A 20920-nucleotide genomic window follows, 5' to 3' on the forward strand; every position below is an offset into this window, starting at 1 on the left:
GGCAACATCACATGGAAATGTCAAATAGATGGAAAAAAACAAAGCGAGGTGAGGTGAGTGATATGTAAAAATAAAAATATGGCTAAGTGTAAAAGTTGAAATACAAAAGAAAAACATAGTTGAATGCATATCAAATAGAAACAGCGTACCTTGATTTCTGTAAAAATACAATAATGACCCATGTTGAGAAACGCCAAACTCGCCCAGGCAAGGAGGCCATACACTCTGGGCACTTTATGGTATCACATTTTGAGGCTGAGGAACAGGATGAATTCGATGACCTTGCTATACCTGTCCCTGAAGAGGAGCAAAACATTCAGAAGGAATCTGCTATTGCGACTTATATTTTGCCCGCGCCTACGGAGATATTTCAACGGTCTGATAAAGAAGAGAACATACAGCATCAACAACTTTCTATAGAAATCTCGCTCACTAAACTATTCAAATGTATGACTTTGGCATATAGGTAAGTTCCGTTTTAATGTACAATCTTGTTATACATTTGTTCAAATTGTACTTTCCAATAAACAGCAGGTAGTTATTACTTTGTTTATAATCTAACATGATAGATAATAAAGATCAATATAATAATTATTTGCTTGACACATGCACATATTATTACTTTGTAATAGAAAACAAAAGGTAACTTTAGTTTTTAAAATTAAAATAATCATGTTTTACCATAATAAACATTATATATTTTTTTAAAACATATGGACCATATTTTCTGCGTGGTTTGGTTACACAGATAACAGGAGAGGTCATGAAAGCTTGTGCAAAAGACATAGGTCACTTATTGTGATAACTCAGTCTTTAGTACTTAGTTATAAACATATAGCTATTTGTATAAATAATTTTCATTATCTCTGATTCTCCAACTGGGTACATAGGTCGTTTTAATTCCAAAAGTGTACATATGTCAGTGAGCCATGATAGCCCAGTGGATATGACCTCTGCCTGTGATTCCAGTGGGTGTGGGTTCGAATCCAGTCCGGGGCATACACCTCACGAACAACGTATGTCAGTTCTGATGCACAATTGCAGTTAACTCACTAAGTTTAATACTTTCAATAAAATACACATGCATCTGAAGTGAAAGGTCTCAGGGGTGTTGCATTGAAAAACGTAACACAAATAACGTAAATGTAATGTTGGACAAATAGTAGAAGATAATTTTTACTTTGATATTGTAATGAATAATATAAATTATTGTGGTATTAAGTCCAATCACTGTGTAAGTGTAAACCAATATTATTAAACTTTAAGCAATAAATTCTGTTTATTGCTGAAGGTTTAGAAGATGTTTATTATTCACCATTTATTAAAAATACTTTTGAGAATTATGTAATAACTCCAAGAAAAATTTGTCATAAAGTCCTAAACAGAGCTCTAGTGACAGTAAAAATAATAAAAAATTGTATCTACTTAAGTCCATTATCTATTGTAGCAATTTTGCATATATATAGCTGCAATAGATAGTATTATCCTATATATGATGTTGACAAAAGAATCACTTATTATAGTTAATCTTTATACATCTTAAATCCATCTAATCATGACACCAACCCTAATGCTATAGCTAATACTGTGTAGTAATCTTTTAGACAGGTATGCTGTAATGATCCACGAAAATATTAAAATAAATATTAATTCAATACTGGTGAAATATTTATAGTAACAAGTAAAATAATTTTCTTGAAGATATATCCAAGAAATGTTTAAGTACTTAAATATTTTGTGGACAATATATGAATCTATACTGATATTATAAAGAGGTACTTTGTGGTTTTGTAGGGTTGGTAATCTTTGGAACTACTGAATAGATAATACTAATAGAATAATACTAATAGAAAGCCACTTTATTTGTAAGTGTGATAGTTTGATCCTCATATTCTCATGAGTTTTGACACTATGTGGGTGAAGCCACAGGGCTTGGACTAATGTTATATATATTTATATGTATGGAAACAATTTCACTATAGTATTAAATAAACTATATAATAAATATATCTTATGTGTCTCTATAGACATTTAGAGCGGTTGGAATTGAAGATAAGATAGACAGGCTTCCTTCTTATCAAATTGTTATTTATAATAAGCTTAAGATCACTTATTGATAGTGACATAGATAACACACCATTTGCCTGTTAAAAAAACTTAAACACTCACAGTACAGTTTCAACACTCTAGCTGTACTTCCATACAAAAAGTATAATAATTTTCCTATAATTTATGATGGATATTTTAAATCGTTTTAAAACAAAAATGTTACTTACAAGTTCAAGGACTTTTATCGTCAATTTATATTTTAAGAAAATGCTTTTATCAAATATTAGTTTGTGACAGTGAAATTTACATAAGTATGGTAAGTGTTTAGTACATATGAAATTATCTGCATTGTTATTTTTATATTTACCAGACAAAAACTAACCTCTCCAAAATGGAATCGTTTCAAAGGTATAAAACTAAGGTGGAAGGACAAAATAAGATTGAACAACGTCATATGGAGATGCTGGCACATGCAATGTGAGTTGGATTTCTTTTGCACTGTTTTTATTGTTAATGTAGTAATTGTGATATTTTTCATAAAACAACATATTATGTATGGAGATCATTTAAAAAAAATTATCATTTCTCAGTCTTCTATTGAAGTACTTAGTTGTGTTTATAATGTACAGGTTATATGATGTCACATGATGCATAAAACATTTATTTGATTTAATGTGCTCATTGCAATGCCACATTGATTGTTTACACTCGCAATGTTGTTGGTATAGTGCAATTGTAAATATGCATGTAATTAAACTGAGTGCATGTATTTTATTGTTATTCCATCTAGATAATATTGAATATTCTTTTTAATAAAATAATTGTTAATGATTATTATTAATTTAAGCTTTGGTTATTATTTCTATATATTTAATAATGTATAAATTAATATTTTCAAATATTAGGATTGAGTTAAGGGGTGTCTGCAAATCTTTCATAAATACTTTAAAACTCATTGTCATTTTCTTTAAAGATTTTAACCATAAAAAAAAATATTTAGAAATAGTGTACCATATCTGGATCAAATACTTTGTGGAACAATATTTATGGGGTGTTTCAGTTCATTCTACTTATTATGATAACTTAGATAGCTTGTATATTACACAACTGATTATGAGTTCTGATGTAGACCTAATAATGATAACAAGGCTTATTGACTATTGACAACAAGTAGTATTATTTCCAATTTCAAGCACATGGTTTTAATAATATGTAGTTAAATATAGCAGGTGATAATATTCCCAACACATGTTATGTTCTGTGAATAAAATAATACCTGAACAATTTTATCCCTATTTACTTTGTTAAAACATCTTATTTCTTATCTTTTTTATATTTTGAACTATGTTTTAGCAGGTTTTTAAGGAATGAAAAGTTAGGAAATTTTAATCGTATTTTATAGATATAAATGGATGAAATTCAGCAATAAATCATAGTCGGCTGCAGCCTAGCATACGCTATTTTTATCCCAAATTTCTCACAAAAATGGAATATTTATGTGTAACTGTGGGCACAGCTGTTAAATAGTTTTAAAACCATCAATATTTTATACTATAGATATGTTACGTGCTTAAAAAATAATTACAAAAAGTGAATTTGGATCACTCACACACACATGCACAATTTTGTGTTTTTTATATATTTATGGCGTAGTATGGGATATTTATAGTTTTGACGCGCTAGTGACATATCTCTATTATAAAATCTTTGTCTTAAAACACCTAAAGAGTTCATCTTATATTTTTATAAATTTTTCAGTTATAAAGAAACAAAATACTTTAGTCTGCCAATTTGCATCCCCTTTGGATGTGGATACGCACGTTAAACCAGAGGTTTGTAATTAATATGAATATTTGTAATCACTTTTAGATGACAGATTTTATCAAAATGTTGTGTTTGTATATATCACATATTTAATAAAAAAAATTATACTTGTTGTATTTTTACAATTTTGAATTTAACTGAATATTTTATATTGATTTTTAGACAACAATACTAGAAGGAAAATATTGGAAAAGAAGAGCTGAAGCAGTTATAGCAGAATATAAAAAATGGCGCATGTTTCACATTATGAGGCTCCTTGGCAAGGGGGACACCTCTGTCCAGGACTCGGTAAGAATCAGTTCGTATTTTGTTAAAAAAAATCTTTTTCATTTCCTGAACTAAATTACAGTAGATTGTTTAGAATATAATTATGATACTCAATAAATAGATAAATACATTTTGATTCCTTGGCTTACAACTTTGAAGATTAATAGAATCATAATAATAATAATTAATTAATATAATAGTTCTTAGAGATTACTAAGTATAATTTCTATTGCACTTTGACAAGAATTTGAGCCACCTGTGTTTTTATATGGTTTTTTAAGTATTTTTAAACAAAATTTTAGAATTTTAACTGACTAATTAATGAATTAAATAATTGTTATTTTACTTATTTATTTTTACACAGTATTAAATAATTTTTCAAAGTAAGTTAGTTGCAACTTACCCTGAGACAGCTAGCTGTCTGGTAGCTCAATAATGAATATGCCACATGCATTTCTTTGCTCCCAACCGAAATTCCCAACTTAGGCTTTAAAATGTTAGGGTTGTACTATCGCTTGTTTATTTTGGCGAATATTTTAGGTAAGCATCCATTTGCAGATATCAAAAGTGTGGGGTTTTCAGATGTCGGACATGGACACGATGGAGTCTCAGTGCAGCGACTTCGCCGCCAACATGCTCACGGACGAGGACTACCTCAACTTCATGAGTGACACACTCTTCTCCACCATCACATCACACCAACCTTTCGCTTTCCCCGATTGCCGGGAAATCGGTATTGTTATTTACTTGAGTATCAACAAAACTTGTTCATTGTTGTAAAACACAAAAGAGAAAACTGTTGTGTAACTTCGCACATTTTAATGTTATTGATTTATACGAAGTTCCTTTTAATTTTAGCCAGAGGTGCAAGCTTAGCTGATTTCATTCAACCAAGCTTAGGTCCTCTGCAGCCCAATCTTGATGATTTCATGGACACATTAGAACCTCTCCACGGTTAGTAAACAATAATCATAATATCACTTTAAAATTTATCACAAATTGACTGTACAAATGATAAATCACATTGTTTTCGTTCAGATCTTCTATCGACTCCTCGTTTGCCGCCCGTGCCGGAAGAGACGACGATTCCTCCCGAAGATACTTTGTTCAGGAGTGGAATGTCAGTAGATACTTATAACACACAGAACTATATTGCTGACAGTCAAAATACAACAGTCACAATGCCTACCAGTCAGATGACTATTCATGGTATTTGCGCTAATTTAATACAAATAAACATTATAATCGAGAGCGTGAATTCATATCGTGTTTATATTTCAGGTACAAGTAATAACACTCAAATAATGACTATGGGCGAGCAGAAGAGTGATCAGATGCGTATGTACAATAACAGCCGCCTGTACGGACAGACGGACATGTCCAACAACATGCTCGGGCAAGAGCTGCTGCCGGCTTACCCGCAGAGCACGTACGAGCAGCAGAGCACGCAGGCCGACGCGCACTTACACGGCAACGTGTACGCGGGCAAGTCCTCCCGAGTGCAGTACGTTAACACGCAAAATAAAATCATCACTCCACAAGAGACGTATCCCAAGTATGGCGCTGGTTAGTATTTGTTTCTCCTATGCCGGTCTTAGCGGTTGAGGAGACCCAGAGACGTATGAAGCGCACTACGAGTTATGACATCTCCATATGAGAAAAAGTCAAATGTCGCATAATATCGGCGAAATCAAAAACATCATTCTCTTTCATCTCATCACAGCAAAGAGAAAGCATTATTTATCTTTTTCTCGTCTCGAGAAATATAGTCTACTGGCAGAAAAAATAAAGCTTTGAGGTGTGAACATTGCGATGCTCATCAAAATGTAACTGTTTTAACTACAAAATGTTTTTAGAAAATGCGTCGAAATGTCGCTCACCTTTCGGTTAATAAGGTCAAAATAAAAAGTTCTACTTATCAGTAACGGAGATTGAAATTTTCTCATAGGTAACCTGTTTATGTGGTTTTTTTAGTCTAAATGTGTTTTTGACTGAGTACGTTAAATTATTTACATCCGTATCGTAAAAACTCGTGGATTTTTAAAAGGTAACCCGATAGGAAACGGGTTGTTATGTACCATCGCCCCTGCTACTTATATTGATATACTAGAGCGAGGTTCTGGACTGGGTTCTGCTTGCAATATCTTAAGGCCGCCACTGTCATCTATTATTTATTTCAAACAACTGATTAAATTGTTGACATCGTGAATTTCTTCCAGCACTTCCGCCCTCGCAGACAGCACCCGAAACGGTGTCTCTACTGCAACAGCCAATACAGAATCCGAAGTACGCATCCACTGTGGTGATCCAAGGAAGGAGCGGTTACAGTCGCGAGAAACCCCGGTCTCGATTGAGCCACTACTCGAGCCAGCCGGCGAATCACTACCAGGGTTACTCTCAACCCGTTCAGAGTACGGTACACGTGGCTCAGCAAAGCTACGATACGCGGCCGGTGGTGCGACAGTCGTCGCCACAGTTGCAGTACATGCAGCCGAGTCCCGACTACAAAGCGAAGTCGTCACCGACTACTTTGCGCTCGTTCAAACTGCCCTCCCCACCGCTGGTACCTGTCTCATCGCAACAGGTAAGCGGCAAAATCTGAGATTGTTTTCGGATTCAATCACATGTTGTATACATTGATCTCCTATTAAAAAGTGGATGCAGAATCAGCGACCAAAAAACGAGTCCCCACTCAATGAGTGCCAAACACAACTTTTTGGCACTCAATTCAACAGTCACATTAGCAAATTCAACCTTAAACTCAATCCTTAAGGTTGAATTTACCCTGAATTTGGGATTTTATTAAATATTGGACTATATTTGGCTTTTAGGTATAATTTTCTTAACCAATAATTCTAAAACTGTTGAAGCAAAATTGGCCAGTTTTTAAGTGAAATTTTCTACATGATTGAGCATCCTTTTATTATAAGAGGTCAATGGTGTAACGCAAAGAAAAATCAAGACAGTAGATAGCAGAATTGTTAAATTATAAAAAAAAATTCTGTTGATCAGAAAAAACGTTGCTTCGAAACCACTGATAGAAAGATAATAATTTACTCATATGTTTTTGCATTGGTGATGCTCCTAAAGTTTTCCACACCCGACGCCTGTGTAACGCTTGTCTCTACACCGTACACTACATCCAAAGGTAAACCGACTTCCGAAATTAGAAAGGCTATAATACCTTCTAATATTGATTTATATGTATAGATAACTCTAAAGTTGAGATTATATTGTTTATATGATTGATTATTTTATCGAAAGCAATTATTTTTTGCTGATGTCAGATATCACTGCTAAGACTTAGAGGCGCTGACTTAACCATATTTCGCGTCCGTGCCATAGATTGTCACATAACCTCGCATGTAGAAACGCACATTTTTGTTTAGCTATGTTGTACTATTGCATCCTTGATCTGGATATAGAAGTAGAATATGTGGGTTCAGCAGGCGCAGGTGTCGGTAGGCGTCGCGAACACGGCGAGCGGTGTGAGCGGAGTAAGCGGAGTGAGCGGGGTGAGCGGAGTGAGTGGAGTGAGCGGGGTGAGCGCGGCGAGCGTGCGCAAGCAGGATCAGTACCGCTCGCACAGCCTGCCGCTGGGCGCGCAGCTCAGCGTGGACTGGGCCGTGAGCGCGCCCGCTACTGCGCACGTTCACGATGCGCCGAGCACGCACTCTGCGCGGGTAAGAAGGCTTGTTCTTACTCGACTAGAGCAAACTCAATAAAGAAGATGTTAGATATCTACTCGTATTATTCCTTCATATAAACATAACGAATAGTGCGGGTTTACATGAAGGAATATTATTTCATATCATTTTTATAATACGAGTATAATGTCCTGTTTTCAGCACACTAGTTTGTTTAATGAGAACTAACTTGACAATTTAACTGCAATATATTGTAATTTAAATTTATTGAGTCATAGATGCGCAATGCAATTTAGTCATTAGAAGACTTTGATACCAAAGTATCGACGTCTTTTAATAGGTGGAAATCGTGTAGCACTTTTGTTACTCCAACAAAAATCTGGATGTTATTGTTGTGTATTTGTGATGTGAAATTCACGAATTTATATTATTATAGGCTCGTGAGTCAAATCCTGGGGCTTTGCGGATACGGTCGCGGTCCACGTCGGGCGGCGCGGGAGAGGTAGCGGGCGCGAGTGCGGGCGCGGGCGCGGCAAGCGTGCGCCGCCCGCCGCCGCTCACGAGCGTGGCGTCTGAGCCCACGCTGCCGCAAGCGAGCGTCATGCTGGCGCAGCTGCTCTCAGCGCAACACTGTTAGTATCTATACTCATCATCATCATTATCATCATTAGCCGATAGACGCCCACAGCTGGACATAGGCCTCTTGGACTTTAACCACAACTGTCTCGAGCCGCCAGCAACCAGTGGCTCCCTGCAACCCGCTTGATATGCGCCTCTGTTAGAGTCGCGAAGCTGAAGTGATTTATTAATGGTATTTTCTTAATGGTTTCCTCACAATGTTTTCCTTCATGTCTGAGACATTTGATATTTAATTTTTTAAAAAATCGGTTGTCTGTAAAGTCGGTTTACTGACGATAGTGGAACGTGATAACGTCATAAGAAAATTATGATTCCATCAGTTTTTCATAAGAAAATGTTCGTTTTTCTAAAATACTTCATAGACCAGAATATACTTTATTTCTTGTAAAAAAAGTTGGCAACCCTAGAGCGAGGAGACGACGCATGACGTCATCTTTTTTCGAATGTGCAGCCGGCTTCATCGAATTATAAGACGTTGTCACGTCAATATAAACACAACTGAAAAGTTGAAGGTGCAAGCTCCGGACCGGATTCGATACCCACACCCTCCGTAATCGGAGGCAGAGGTCATATCCACTGGGCTATCACATAGTACGCTATATTGTATATGTATTCCAATTTCCAGCCCAGAGCTTGTACAAATTGAACAGTAGCATAGAGGACGGCGCAGGGGCCAGCGATCCGTCCAAGTCGACGATTGTGAAGGGACTGCCCTCGCCCATCGGCAGCGATGTCATCTCGCCACATCACGTGAGAATTTGAATTTTATTTTAATATAATTGTATTTTTGTCTGTCCATTAGGCCTAAAATGCAAACCATACGATATCTTGAAACAACAGAATGACAAATGGTGACATTGGCTCTCTTCCGTTGCGTTGGGATGACAGATCTTTAATGGGTATAAGGATTTTACTTTATATGTATACCTTTTATCCCAGAAATGTACACAGTCCCCGCGGGATTTGTAAAAAACTGAATTTCATGTGGACAAAGTCGCGGGCGATCGCTAGTGAATAAATAAGGAAGCTATTTGTAGGCTTTGATTTGAAATTTCATCGCAGAAGAAATGTATTCAAAAATATATTATCAATGAAAGAACACATGTTGTAAATATTTGAATTTTTATAGATAAGCGTGAAATTGTCTTATCTTGGCACGCCTCCCTCGCCGCTCGTCCGATCAGGCGTTATATTGTTATCTGTAGATACCTACTAATTTACATTAACTTCATTTTTTAACCAGATTTTTTAAAGACAAACGGCGACTAATATTGGTCGACAAATAAAACATCGATCTCTCTTACGTTCCATCGCAAAGAAAGATACAATTTAAATCTTCTCGACCTGAAGATATTTCGTGGTGCACATTATAGGCCTATAGAGGTATCAACGCTGTATAGAGGTAGCAAAAATGCTGTATACGCATTTTGAGACGCTACATTGAGATTGTATATCATCGATTACCTAACACAAACAAATGGGGTAGTTGATATGAGTATCAAATTTAATATAAACTAAGGGAATAAGGGTCTGAAATATATCGATATTAATTAATAAAGTTAAGAATTTTTTATAAAAAATATTAAATATTTTGGAAAATTTTGTAATACTTGATGATTATTTTTACAAATGCTCCGTTTGTAAGGGATTTGTTATAGTGACGTCACAGTTGAAATATTAACCATCATGGCCGACAGGCGTTTTGGCTCGTTTTGTCAAACGCATATTTAAAAACTAAAATTTTCATGTAATCACATCAGTCCCAAAAAACATGAAAATTGAGGAAAATTATTAAAAGAATTCTTAAAGCTAGAAAAGTTAGAATTGGTTTTGTTTCAGTATTAGCTCGTGTTATCACTGTATTTGCTAAATTCTTATCCTAATCACACGGCGATATTGACAAATTGTCACTTGTTATTTATATGTATCACGCTCCCGACTTGTGCAAAATTTGAGCCGCCGATGCCAGGCCTCGCTCCCCAGTAGGCCTTATCACTGATAATGCCATAGTAATAAAGCGCCTGTTACTATCTGTCTGTCAGCCGGTGTCTTGCTATTTACTCAAACAGATTGATAAGATATGTGCGGCCAGACGAGACGTTTAATTACATTGTGTTAATAAAAACAATTTAGAGGCCTTTTATTTTATTTAATTAATTAAGTACTTGACTGCACTCTGACCTGAGCTAATTTAGAAATTATGAATAAGTCAACTGGAAATGGAGTCCAAAACAGGACTTTACGATGGTTGATTAAAATATTTAGAAAGTTTTCTAATAAATTTAGAAATGCTTCGTGCAGTTGTGTGGAAAAACATGTTGTTGGTTGTAACTAGTTTGCCATTTCTGACGTTCTTTGCTTGCGAGGTTAATAAATAGCAATCAATCAAATTAAATTATAACAACACGGAAATCCTAGCAGTTACATAAGAACATGACACTTCGTTGTAGAAGTTATCAATAAAATTTCAGTCTTTATTGAGCGATTGAAATGTGTTTGTAGTCATGTCTACTCCTCGCTTGCTTATCACACTCAAAAAATTTATTCATTTTAGGGATACTTTTATAGGTATTTGTTTAGCGCGATACATAACAAGTTGATGCTATAGGTAATTGTATATTTTTCTTGCATCATCCTAGTCAATGCAACACTTTCAATCTGGTTAATATGTAATTAAAAAAATGTAATTTAATAAGTAAGTGTATCAAGGGTTAACAAAGTAGCTTAATTTAGATTTCTTATCTATGATATTACTGTAACTGTATTAGAAACGGCAATATATTTATATAGTTAGATTACTTTTATGTATGCTACTACTATGTAACTACTAACTATGTAGTTCGTATTTATTCAACAAAATTTAAAGATTTGTTTTGTAACAAATAATTAATCGATTTCAATCGATTCGTGATAAAACTTTATTATTGGTTACGTCATAATTGTAATGGTCAGTTCACTGAACTAGTCTACTTTTCAATTCATCGAACCGCCCAACTAAATCTATGTCACTATTTGCTAGTCCAAAAATTATTACTATTTAATTGAAATAGAGTTATAGTGAATTGACGATAGTTAGATATGTTGGAAATTTTTGTGAGGTGAAAGTAAAACATTTGCACTATTTATTAATTTGTATTTCTATATATGGAGAACACAACATCGTAACCTCTTAAAAATTTTGACATTGACAACTAACAACATAACCTACTAACAACTTAACTTACACTTGTAAGTTAGTTTTATACAGAAACATTACATAGGTAGTAAGTAAAAATAAATGAGAAAAAAATATTAGAAAACTACAATAAAAATCCATTTCCATAATATCCATTAATCTATCAGCGACAATAGTTTTTATTTATTTATATTTACCGAATAAAATTATTGTCTTTTACTTTTTAGTTCTAAAAATGTATATATTTGTTTTAAAAATGTATATTTTATTGTTGGTTTGTTGGTTGTCAGTCCCGGGCACAGTCGCGCGCGCAGTCACTGTCGCCGCCGGGCTCGCCGTGCTCGGAGCGTGCGGGCTCGCCGCGGGACGCGCGGGAAGCTCGCCGCACGCACCTGCACGCAGAGCAGAAGCGCCGATACAACATCAAGAACGGCTTCGACACGCTGCAAGCGCTCATCCCGCACCTCAACAATAACCCCGCCGCTAAGGTGAGACACTTGTCAGTCCTGAGCGTAGTTACTGTTGCCGCCGGGCTCGTCGCGGAGCGCGCACTTGGCGCAGCACACGCACCTGCACGCGGAGCAGAAGCGCCGCTACAACATCAAGAACGGCTTCGACACGCTGCAAGCGCTCATCCCGCACCTCAACAATAACCCCGCCGCTAAGGTGAGACACTTGTCAGTCCTGAGCGTAGTTACTGTTGCCGCCGGGCTCGTCGCGGAGCGCGCACTTGGCGCAGCACACGCACCTGCACGCGGAGCAGAAGCGCCGCTACAACATCAAGAACGGCTTCGACACGCTGCAAGCGCTCATCCCGCACCTCAACACTAACCCCGCCGCTAAGGTGAGACACTTGTCAGTCCTGAGCGTAGTTACTGTTGCCGACGGGCTCGTCGCGGAGCGCGCACTTGGCGCAGCACACGCACCTGCACGCGGGGCAGAAGCGCCGCTACAACATCAAGAACGGCTTCGACACGCTGCAAGCGCTCATCCCGCACCTCAACACTAACCCCGCCGCTAAGGTGAGACACTTGTCAGTCCTGAGCGTAGTTACTGTTGCCGACGGGCTCGTCGCGGAGCGCGCACTTGGCGCAGCACACGCACCTGCACGCGGGGCAGAAGCGCCGCTACAACATCAAGAACGGCTTCGACACGCTGCAAGCGCTCATCCCGCACCTCAACACTAACCCCGCCGCTAAGGTGAGACACTTGTCAGTCCTGAGCGTAGTTACTGTTGCCGACGGGCTCGTCGCGGAGCGCGCACTTGGCGCAGCACACGCACCTGCACGCGGAGCAGAAGCGCCGCTACAACATCAAGAACGGCTTCGATACGCTGCAGGCGCTCATCCCACACCTCAACACTAACCTCGCCGCTAAGGTGAGACACTTGTCAGTCATCGAACTGAATGTTCATGTTTACGTCCACAAGCAAAGCATGAGTTTTAACGCAATACACACATATTAGTTGTCGTCGATTTCGAAATTATGCTGATCTTTCGCGTAACTGAGAGACACGACACAACAGCGAATGTGGCGCATAAACGACAAGAAAGAACAACAGGACGAGTGGTGCGCATAAATGACAAGAATGCACAATCGCTCGAACGTGGCGCATAAATGACAAGAAAGCACAACAGAGCGAATGTGGCGCATAAATGACAAGAATGCACAATCGCTCGAACGTGGTGCATAAATGACAAGAATGCACAACAGCGCCAACGTGGTGCATAAATGACAAGAATGCACAACAGCTCCAACGTGGTGCATAAATGACAAGAATGCACAACAGCTCCAACGTGGTGCATAAATGACAAGAATGCACAACAGCGCCAACGTGGTGCATAAATGACAAGAATGCACAACAGCTCCAACATGGTGCATAAATGACAAGAATGCACAACAGCTCCAACATGGTGCATAAATGACAAGAATGCACAACAGCTCCAACATGGTGCATAAATGACAAGAATGCACAACAGCTCCAACGTGGTGCATAAATGACAAGAATGCATTGCTAGTGCCTTGACTAAGTCTTAGTTGACCCATAAGTGTGTGGACCTATAAGTGGGTGGGGATTTCATGTTGGAATATATGATAAAAACACATTAAAAATATTATAGCTAGTGGATAAATAAGTGTTCAGTTTTAGATTATTAGGAATCTGTTAATTGATTTTGTTTGGTACTGCAATGCCTGACGCGCGAATTGTAAATAAAGAATCCGCTTTGTGTATTTTATTTATTATCAGTAATTTTTTAATATTTTTCCTTTCCTTTTATTTCCAGATAAGTAAAGCTGCCATGTTACAAAAAGGAGCGGAATACATCAAGCAGTTGAAAGCGGAACGGAATCAAATTAAAGAAGAAATGGAAAGCTTGCGGCAACAAATTGAATGCTTAAATAATTCCATATCGTAAGTATCATTGCCATGTGAAATTCTATAGTGAATAAACCAGCTAGTATGAAATTAATCGTAAAAGTAAGATTTTTTCCAAAAAATAGGGCTAATTATTTTTTTTTTTAAGTTTAACGTTTTTTTTGTGTATGTACTTTTAACGGTCATATTGAAAAAATCTAGCTAAAAATATGTTAATTTAATGAGGATTTCAAAAATGTAAGAGCATTTTTTACTAAATAATTAGTAGCATTTTTTAGTAAATAATTAGTCCCATTTTCATTTCGGCCATCATATATAGTGTTATTTTAGTAGGCCTTGATGTCAGCTATCAGTCAGTAGAGTATGTCGTATTATTTACGTGACACCCTGTATAAAGAATCCGAGTTGCCAATGTAATGTGTCGCAGTAACTGCCACTCGCTGCTGCCGGCGACGGGCGCGCCGGTGTCGCGCGGGCGAGCGTCCCGCCTGCGCGAGATGTTCGCCGCGCACGTGGCCTCGCGCACCGCGCTCAACTGGAAGTATTGGCTCGTATCCTTTGCAACACAAGTGCTACAATTTTATATCATTTAGGGCCGATTTCAACACCTTCTGACAGTTGACTGATAAATTATTTTAGCAGGGTGTTGATAAATTCAAGGTACACTGCATAACTAATATTTTTTAACTAAAAAAAAAAAAACTTTTTATGATTTCATACAAAGTAAATCAAATGATTCCGAGTATCCATGTAACACACGCCTTTATCTATAGTTGCATTTTAAAATACGTCAAACTTGGCTACGTCACAATTATAAGGATGCATTTAAGGGACACATTTTAAGATCTATTTACAAAAGAAATATAATTTACCCCGAAAATATTAATTTTAGAACACATGTTCCTTGAACATTTTTATTTAATTTTTGGTAAAGAATATAACTCCAGAGTTATGGGAAATACTCCCGAGCACCCTGTATATAAGATATAGATTAGTATGGTGTTCTGTTACGCTGTTCAAGGCGTGTATCCTTAACTCTGCATCAGTTTAGCGTGGTGAGCGCCGCGCTGGTGGAGTCGTTCAGTGCGTGCGTGTCGTGCAGCAGCGCGGCCGACCTCGTGCGCACCACGCTGCTGTGGGCCGAGCAGCACTGCTCGCTGGTCGAGATGCGCCCCGGTATGTAATAGTGCTGCTTGAGTCTGCGGTAGTGCAGCGACTTAGGGAGTACGGGAATTTTTTTTTTTTTTCTATTTTTTTTATTCTTTACATGTAAGCCCCAATGGTAAGTGATGATGCAGTATAAGATGGAAGCGGGCTAACTTGTTAGGAGGAGGATGAAAATCCACACTCCTTTCGGTTTCTACACGACATCGTACCGGAACGCTAAATCGCTTGGCGGTACGTCTTTGTCGGTAGGGTGGTAACTAGTCACGGCCGAAGCCTCCCACCAGCCAGACCTGGACCAATTAAGAAAACCTCAATCGGCCCAGCCGGGGATTAAACCCAGGACCTCCGTCTTGTAAATCCACCGCGCATACCACTGCGCCACGGAGGCTGTCGAAATCGAAAAGACATACAAAACGCCATCTGTAGTAACACTGCTAAACTACGACACAACACAAGTAACCCCAGCGCCGAATCCGTATAATCTTTTAATGGCGTAGTTGTGACCTAACTAGTAGGAGCTTATGAAGCATGTCCGAAACTATAGATGGCGCTACTAACCGCTATTATTTTTTAAGTTTCTCTTTTTGTATTTTATTTTCGGCCGCCCTCTTGATCCCGCCCTTTCGCAAAATCCATTCTTAGCGGACGTCTACTAACTATAAATGACCTCCCTGCCAAATTTGTCTTATACGTAAATATATTCAACGTTAATATAGTTATGAAAAAAAAACAAGTTTGAAGTAATACTTACTTCACACTTGTTTTTTTATTCAATGACTAGGGGATCTGGTCAATCTTCGCTTTGACTAATTCCCTACCCATATTCTATTCTACTCCCGCCCTACACCTACCCTGCCCTACCCCCATCCTACCCCTACCCTAAGAAAAAAAAAACTCCATAAAAACCATCGTTGTACTTAAAGGAATATCATAAAAAAAAAATATTAATTTTAGTTTAATTCTTTAATAAAATCTTTGAACTTAACGAAGATCATAGGTTAATATTATTTTATTGTTTACTTTCTAGCGGTTTTGAACTCCCTGCGAGTACTGTGCACTACGACGGACATCCTCACGAGTCCGGAGCGGCTGCCGGACGAGGCGCGCGCCGCGGTGGCCACCGTAGGCGTCAAGCGCGAACCCACGTAACGCCGCCCCTCACCGCCTGCCCCCTCACCTCCACGTCACCCGAGAGCCGACCGAAGCCACTACCCCTCAAGACATACGGTTCTTTGTTTTGCAATGTATGAGATGCCTTTCGCTGGTTATTTGTTATATTTCAATTCGATTCCTACTTACTTTCACAAAATAATTAACTACAGGTACGCGTAAAAAATATTGCTGATACAATGTACTTAACTGACGAACTAAATCTGAGTTAGTTCAGTAATTTATACAACGGTATATTACACTGTATTACATTACGGCAAAAATAATAGACGAAGTAAGACCAAATAAATTGAATACAGTACCTAATAAGATAGGTCATAAAGGGTTTTGCTAAATGCCCTATTAGTTAAGATAATTATGTATTAAAGAACTCATCACTCAATTCAATTTATTTATCCGTGTTTTTTGGCGTACGTTCTTTTAAATATGTCTCGATTGTGTCTAATTTGGATATGTTTTGTATCCAATGAAACAAATGACTTTATAAAAAGTTATCTTATATTTTATTAAAGAATTTCAGTAAAAATATTGTAAGATAAAGCGAAAGGCGTCACTAGTAAATTAGATTTGCGAAAATTGTATACATTTGATGTTAGGTGGGAATTGTTTAGTGAAAATTAATAGAAATCTTTTTACCTTGTGTATAAAGTATGATCTACGTCGTACCTTAATTAAAATAATACTCAAAAGGCGATGAAACAGTGGCGGTGTATCAGGCGTATAGGCCAATCGTTATGTGCAATTTATTGGTGTTCACATCTTTATCTAGTTACGCACAATGTGTCATATGATTTCGACGGGTATTGGGAGAGCTTAAATATTCCATAGTTCAATTTGACGGCGATTCACATGTAAATATATCAAGCTCAATAATTAAACGAATCAATGAATCTTTATTTTGCAAATTATATTTAAAAAATATATATATATTTATATAATAATAAATAAATAACGTAATTGTAAAAAGATGTATTTTGTGATGGAGGTGGCCTTAATGTAGTAAAGTTAACGTGTCTTGGTCTGTACAGGTTGCCATACGACTTGTAATGTTTCTACCAAAGATTATATCGTTCAATCCGAATCATAACTAGAGACTTAATGTTCCATGTGATACGCTGGCATCCGTACGCTTGCATGTGGCGTACGCACGCATGAGACGTACGCACGCATGTGACGTACGCACGCATGTGACGTACGCACGCATGTGACGTAGGCACGCATGTGACGTACGCATGCATGTGACGTACGGGCGCCGCCCCGTCCCGCACGTGAATACCAATGTAGTCAATAAGCAAAAAAAAGAGAATTTATTGAATAATGTCGACGTCGAGATTTATTTTAGAATTACTGTAAGTATATTTACGCAAGTAAGGTACTTTAAGTAAATATTTTTATATCGTTTGTGTCGTGACACAAATATTTTTATATATAAACTGTATAAATCGGTGCCAACGTAAATATTGTTGTAATTTTGTTATGTAGTGATATAATTTTATGATGTATCGTTGACTCTGGTAGCGTCGCGTGCACGCGTGCGCCGTGCGCCCGCAGATAAGCTTTAATGAGTTATTTGCAATTGTTGTTCTATTGGAAATACAGTTTGGAATGAAACTTTACTTGTTGTTTTATTTCATTTATTTGAAAATGTCAAATTACATTACATAATAAATATCATACAAATATCCTACCGGCGAACGGTTTAGTTTCGAGTTATTATAATATCTGAGCTTGGTATGATAAAACTATATTGTTTTTTAAAGTGTGACATTCTTATAACATAGCCGGTTTATTTTAGTAAAAATACTTAAGTACTCCGTAAGTACATACTTTTTTTTAATAAGTGTTATAATACAATGATTATTAAAATTATGGTGACAATTAAGTTACAAACACATGGCTTAGTTTCAGTCTTTGTATTAAAGCGATAAATTTGTAAAAAGTGATGTAGTGACAATAAAGACTTTATAATGCTAAAAAGAAATGTTAATAAGTATCATATGGACTTTGCTGTGCACTAGACTACATGAAAGTGGAGAGAAATATTATTATCATATCAATTAGCTTACTATAGTAGAACAATATTTTTTGAATTGCGTATTATGTTATGTCGTGCTTTATCATTAGTTTCACACATTTTATAACAATTAATAAAATAGCCACTTCACGCTAACGTACGTCGAACATATGCGCACCGCATGCATACGTCACGTACCAACGCATGCATGCACTGTGTGATGCGTCAGCTTAATTCTAACGCATATAAATATCAACGTTTATTCAGTGCTAGTGTGAAGATATGCGTTCTTGAAGTAAGTACAGTACTTTTTTTTTAATAAAATAAGTTAATGACCATTAGGATTTTGAATTTAAATTAATCTCATATTTTATAAAATTCAATACAATTTTTGTAATACCGTATGTGAATAATTATTTCTAAATGCATTTGCATAAGACGATTTTTTCTCGTCCAGTCATTTTATCAACTAAGTCGATTATTTAATGAGCATAAGTCGAAGAAATTGCCTACATTGTAATTTTCAATTAAAGCTAACGTCATCGTTCGTTGGTATAGATCGTTTAACTGCATTTCCATTAGAGATTGCAGAACCAACAATATCTGAGTAGTGTGAATACGTGAAAAGGACGTTTTATTGCGTTTAGCTTCGAATATATCTGCACTGCTGACAAAGTTTGTCACCATGTCATCTACTACGTTTCCTGTATAATTCCTTCCGCACTATCGCACAATATTGTTGAAGAGGCAGCTTGTCAGGAATGCAGTTGCGAGGCAGCGGCCAGGCGCGCGAGCACCGACGCAGGCGCTGCGAGTAGAGAGTCCGCGCGCCCGCGCTCCGCGACCCGCCCGTCCTCCAGCACTACCACGCTGTCGTAGCCACGGACCGATGACAAGCGATGCTGTGAAACAAAAAGTATGCTTAGACCACGTCGCTGAAGTAAAACTTCTTACAAAAATAAAAAAAGCGCCATCTATGAACCTTATAGCTGCAAAGCAACAGGTTCTTGAAGTGTACAAAAAAGGATTGTTTCAAAGTTTTCTAACAACGCCATCTTTTGGTAGTTAAAAATAACAAACACTGTTTCACTATGTCTGTAGATGGTAGCACACGTCGCCAACTTATTCCTCAAGTCAAGCGTGAACGTTATATTTTACATTTTCTATGCTAAGTTAGTTAATAGAAACGCGGCGACCATGCGCGCGTGATGTCACCGCATCGTAGTCTCACTCACCGCCACAGTGATGACAGTAGTGTTGGGCGCTAGCGCGGCCACGGCTCGTAGCAGCGCGCGCTCAGCGGACGCGTCGAGCGCTGCGCCCGGCTCGTCCAGCAGAAGCGCGGCGGCCGTGCGCGCGTGCAGCGCTGCCCGCGCCGCACACACCCGCGCGCCACGACTGCCGTTCCAGCAGCCACGCCAGCCGCCCATACTGCATTCTGTAGACACTCTTCGTTAAGTAAGAACTCTTCGGAGTTCCTTCAAGCCTAGTACTACTCCGGCAGAACTTCTACCCTAGCCTAAATACTCCATAGGGATTTAAAGAAAATTATTTTAAGTTCTACGAATATACCTAATTTTGTCAGGTTGAATAACACAAGCGGAGAACAGCAGTGTTAGTTAACTGACAAGGATATCCTTAGCCTTACACCCATTGGTCACAAGTCCAAAGATCTGCTCGGAGTTTTTTTCTCTGCCACACTATGGACCCGGCACCCGCACGTTGTATCCATGGAATGCCTAGGTAGGTATTTGTCTCAATAGATATACTTAAGTACTTGAAACCACTCACCTAAGCCAGTTGACTGAGCAGTAACATAATCGTACAACCCGACAGCTCTCAAACTCTGCCATATTTCTTCGTCCGTGTGCACAGCAAGAGGGTCCAGATTCTCTCGCAGAGTGCCAGAGAACATGACGGCCTCCTGCGGCAACACCACCACCCGGTGACGCAGCGCGCGGAGCGGCACTCGCATCACGTCTTGGTCGTCGACGAGCAAGCGACCGCTGGTAATAGTTGTCGCTCCGACGCAAGATAACACTAGAGACGATTTCCCGCTCCCACTTCGACCGCACACTGCCACCTGAGTAAAAGCGAGTTGTTTTAATACTGGCAAAAAGTATACGTAAGCTAGCGTTTGGTTGTATTATTAGATAACTCGGCTTAAAGCTGTATGCGTGGTAGGAAATACGTAAGCTGAAAGAGCATTCTATATAAGAGGATCGATCATGATTTTCCTGTCCTGTCCTGACCTGTCCATCCTCAATCATTACATTGTCACCCAAATCTACTTATGAACTACTTACTAGCTAGATTTGATCAGTAATATAGTAAAGCAGTAGGTAAACAGGTAGCTACTGATAAAATGAATGTACTACAGCACACATCTGGTTATGTAGATATATGAATTGATTTAGATATTACCCACCTTTTCGCCAGGTTTCACTGTAAATGTAATATTTTTGAGCACAGGCGGCTGTCCTGGTTGATGTTGTACGCTTACATCTTGAAACTCTATTTTTCCGTTACGTTGCCATTCTGCAGGAATAGGACCTGAAAAGGATAAGTATTTTACTATACTGTAATTAAAT

At 38.0% G+C, this 20920-nt stretch overlaps 2 protein-coding genes across 6 annotated transcripts in view; one reads left to right on the forward strand and one right to left on the reverse strand.

The window, feature by feature from the left end:
- On the forward strand, window positions 1-17931 carry LOC112049398 (MLX-interacting protein). Of its 3 annotated transcripts, none has more exons than XM_052881574.1 (17): window positions 1-466; window positions 2420-2526; window positions 3808-3881; window positions 4036-4161; window positions 4699-4873; window positions 4999-5094; window positions 5179-5349; window positions 5422-5706; window positions 6360-6724; window positions 7590-7823; window positions 8224-8419; window positions 9052-9176; window positions 11892-12089; window positions 13887-14014; window positions 14406-14529; window positions 15025-15154; window positions 16173-17931. In XM_052881574.1, the coding sequence occupies exons 1-17, from the start codon at window positions 174-176 to the stop codon at window positions 16292-16294; spliced, it is 2949 nt and encodes a 982-aa protein (XP_052737534.1). In that variant the 5' UTR covers window positions 1-173; the 3' UTR covers window positions 16295-17931. The 3 variants fall into 3 exon arrangements, with proteins under 3 accessions (XP_052737534.1, XP_052737533.1, XP_052737535.1); XM_052881573.1 differs by having other exon boundaries at window positions 2-466; window positions 7587-7823; XM_052881575.1 differs by having other exon boundaries at window positions 2-466; window positions 4723-4873; window positions 7587-7823.
- Window positions 17928-20920, reverse strand: part of LOC112049394 (multidrug resistance-associated protein 1) — a 25164-nt gene continuing 22171 nt past the window's right edge. For all 3 annotated transcript variants that reach the window (XM_024087265.2, XM_024087262.2, XM_024087263.2), the window contains exons 23-26: window positions 20758-20882; window positions 20121-20412; window positions 19565-19767; window positions 17928-19231 (exon numbers count right to left, since the gene is read on the reverse strand). In XM_024087265.2, coding sequence (XP_023943033.2) covers window positions 19085-19231; window positions 19565-19767; window positions 20121-20412; window positions 20758-20882 — 767 coding nt within the window. In that variant the 3' untranslated portion in view covers window positions 17928-19084. The remainder of the gene's footprint in view (window positions 19232-19564; window positions 19768-20120; window positions 20413-20757; window positions 20883-20920) is intronic.

The sequence above is a fragment of the Bicyclus anynana genome, chromosome 5 (genome assembly GCF_947172395.1).
Source record: "Bicyclus anynana chromosome 5, ilBicAnyn1.1, whole genome shotgun sequence".
Classification (NCBI taxonomy): Eukaryota; Metazoa; Arthropoda; class Insecta; order Lepidoptera; family Nymphalidae; genus Bicyclus; species Bicyclus anynana.

Excerpts from the sequence above, each read along its gene's own strand:
- LOC112049398 (XM_052881573.1), top strand. The coding sequence starts at position 174 with ATGACCCATGTTGAGAAACGCCAAACTCGCCCAGGCAAGGAGGCCATA. Across the intron at positions 2,527-3,807 it reads GAGATGCTGGCACATGCAAT|TTATAAAGAAACAAAATACT; the intron begins GTGAGTTGGATT and ends TAAATTTTTCAG. Across the intron at positions 5,707-6,359 it reads GTATCCCAAGTATGGCGCTG|CACTTCCGCCCTCGCAGACA; the intron begins GTTAGTATTTGT and ends AATTTCTTCCAG.